The sequence below is a fragment of the Malus sylvestris genome, chromosome 8, assembly GCF_916048215.2.
Source record: "Malus sylvestris chromosome 8, drMalSylv7.2, whole genome shotgun sequence".
NCBI classification, from domain to species: Eukaryota; Viridiplantae; Streptophyta; class Magnoliopsida; order Rosales; family Rosaceae; genus Malus; species Malus sylvestris.
Window position 1 is genome coordinate 22846707 of NC_062267.1, and position 3177 is coordinate 22849883.

General features: G+C 43.3%; 1 protein-coding gene across 1 annotated transcript; it reads right to left on the reverse strand.

Annotated features, from left to right (window-relative positions):
• Window positions 1-1376: 1376 nt before the first annotated feature.
• LOC126632825 (annexin D5-like) lies at window positions 1377-2868 on the reverse strand. The gene has a single exon (XM_050303321.1). The coding sequence runs from the start codon at window positions 2636-2638 to the stop codon at window positions 1685-1687; it is 954 nt and encodes a 317-aa protein (XP_050159278.1). The 5' UTR covers window positions 2639-2868; the 3' UTR covers window positions 1377-1684.
• Between the last annotated feature and the right edge of the window lie 309 nt (window positions 2869-3177).

Below are 3177 nucleotides of genomic sequence, written 5' to 3' on the forward strand. Positions count from 1 at the left end.
AAAACAAATTTTGAACGTGGACCGTTGGTGGCCCTTTTAAAATCAGTCGTTGGATCGAAAACAGTAGCCCAAATGCTACCGACATGACGTGATAGCCAGGGGACACGCCCACGTGGGTGAGGTCCCGTTGGGCTGGCGTTTGGCGCGTCTAGCTCGTTGAGGCTAGTCGGGTTGGCGTCTGGGCTTCATAGCTTGTGGTGCACTCACATCGGCTGGGGTCCACTCCAATTTGTGGTCTAAACTTGGGTCGGTATTTGGCCCCGAGATGAGTTTTAGGCCTTGGGATGGGTTGGGTTGGGGTTTTTTTTTTTGGGGGGGGGGGGTGGGGGTGGAAGGGGAATTATAGGTTTCAGCTCAAGGTTGGAGTGGGTCTTACAAAAGCACCATTGTTAAAGGATATTTAACGTTTCGCAGGTGGACCTAAAACTAGCCATTAAGTGACGGGACATTGATGCATTCAACCGTTATCAATCCGACCCGTTAAGACCCAACCATATAATATTACTGATTTTAGCAAGTGGGTTGATTTGGGTAAACGGATTGGGTGCAAATTGCGGCTCTTTTAATGAAAATACACCCAACTTACTATTAGCTAGATACTACTATCAATATTGTCTTAAAATATTCCCAATATAGTATCATTATACGGTCCGGTCGTTAATGCATCTATATGTATGTTTTTTTTTGTCATGAAAGAAAATGTTACAGGAGGTAAACTTAAAAAAAACCTGATAGTCGGCCAAGTAAACATAGAAGCCCAAAGCACATGATGACCTAATTAGACTTTGTTCATTGATACAAGTCATCTTTGCCACAACCATCATTCACCTCACCAATTTACCGCTCTGATCACCCAATTTACAGTCAGCACCACGAAACACAAAGGCCATAAAACAAAAACCACAAATGCAAATAAGCCCTAATCGAATAACAAATCTAATCCTTAATTTCACAATAACAAAAATGCACAAAGAAGACAAAAATTTACCTCTAAAAAACTTAGCCTTTGGAGAGAATCGAACCTAACACATCTGACTTACAAGTGAAGAGGAATACTATTAGACCGTAGTCCTAAGTAGCACCAATTATTTTTATTTCATGCATTCGAATTGATTAAATCGAAGACGACTTTGACTTTTGTGGGTAGTTGTAACAAAAAAAAAAGACAAATAAATTATAGTGCGCATAATGCAACCCCCAAAAAAGACAAATAAGTTGTTACCAATTTGTTTTCTAATCCAACTTATTAGTTCATCGTATCAGATGACTCGATAACAATCCAGTCCGTTTTCTAATTGGATCGTGTTCGGATTCACCAGGTGACAAAATATAACACTGGAAGGATAATCAAACTTGACAAGCATTCAAAAACCACATTCACCACCATAACAAATGCATATGGTGTCCATTTTTTGTACCAAATCATTGCAAATCAAACCTACACACAGAAGAGCAACATTGAGAAATCGTTGGAGCTCGATAGGCAATCATCAGCCAAGAAGCAGTACTAAGCATTTTAAACAAAGAAATAACTTGCTGCATAAGTGCTTATGCCAAAGTTCTAGATCATGCTCAACACATAACTTTCCCAAATTATAGCTTCTGAAAATACCTAAAACATAAGTAATTAACAACCACAGAGATCATCAAACCTTACCATCTTCCCCAAATCTATTTATATTACCTAATGATTGGGGCCTAAAAGCGCCAGCAGAAACGCCCTGTAATTCCCAGAAGTCTCCGAATGCACAGCATCGTTCAACGTCTTCCCGTACTTCTTCATATACTCCGCCTTTATAAACTGCATATCGATTTCCGCCCTCGAAACGATCACCCTCAGCAGAGTACTGTCATCGGTCCCCAAACCCTTCATCGCCCCGTGCAAAACCTTCGCAAAGTACCTCCCGGGATGCTCGGCGCACTGCAGAATGGTCAAAAGTGCGTGCTCAAAGTTCCCAGAAGTCTCCTTCTTCACAGCCTTCTTCAACGAGCCACCGTACATGTTGTGGTATGCGGCGCTCACGGCGGCCAAGTGAGCGCTGCTCCGCCCGCTGAAAATCTGCACAAACACCTTCTCATCAGTCCCCAGTTTCTTCTCCCCGGCCCGGAAGAGAGCCTTAGCATCATGCTCCGCCGCAGCCCTGTCCACTTCCAAACCCTCGTACCGCGGCGTTGCCACGTAAGCAAGGAGGAGTTTTTTGTGGTCTCCGGTGGCGTGGAACTCGATGTCCTGCTCGAGGTAAACCCCAAATGCGGAGAAGTAGAGGTTCTTGAAGTGGAGGATCTGAGATGGGGTTCTTGAGCAGATGACTTCGGTGGCGGCTCTGAGGTCCACGATGCCTTCTGCGGCCAGAGCCTGGCGGATGATGGTGGCGTCGCGGGTTGGGGGGTCGTGCATCCAGAGGAGTACGGCCTTCTTGGTGTTGCCGCTGAGCTCGGAGGAGAGGCGCTTGGTGAGGTCCTCGTGGTACATGGTTTTGTACTCCTGTTGGAGGTAGGCTCGCTGGGTGGCGTCGCGGTGGGCGAGGATGTTGATGACGGCGGATGTGTCGCAGCCGAACCCTTTGAAGGCGCGGTGGAGGCTGATTGCGTCGTCTCTGGGGGATGTAAGCACCGGCGGTATGGTCACAGAGGCCATTGTTGTTCAGCAACTACAATTGAAGAAATTTTCAGACCAAGTTTTTGAATTGTGGGATTAAATTGGAAAATACTGAGATGTAATAAAGAGCTGATCCGCCAAATGAAGGGACGTTAATTGAAAAGATTGAAAAGTTTGGAATGGAGAGTGGATAGGATTGAAATTTGAAACGTATTTAATCTGAGAAGGAAAGGTAGCTGAGATGTAACGGACAGTGGATTGAAAGTTGAAACAAATCTTAATCGGACAAAAAAAGGGTAGCTGTCTGTAGCTGATAAGAGTCCCGTTTGTGAGGACCCGGGATCATTTTACTGCAATAAATTTTCATCAAGTATTATTTATGTTTAATATTAAATAAAAATTTTAAAATAATTTTTGACAGTAAAATAAATAATAGATAAATAGACACAATAAAATGATTTCTAAAATGCTTAAAAAGAGGATCCGAATAGGATCATATTGCACTGAGAAGTAGGTCATGGAGCAGGAAATAATAAATCTTGAAAAAGTATTTGAAGTTCTTTTTAAGAAGCTCATAA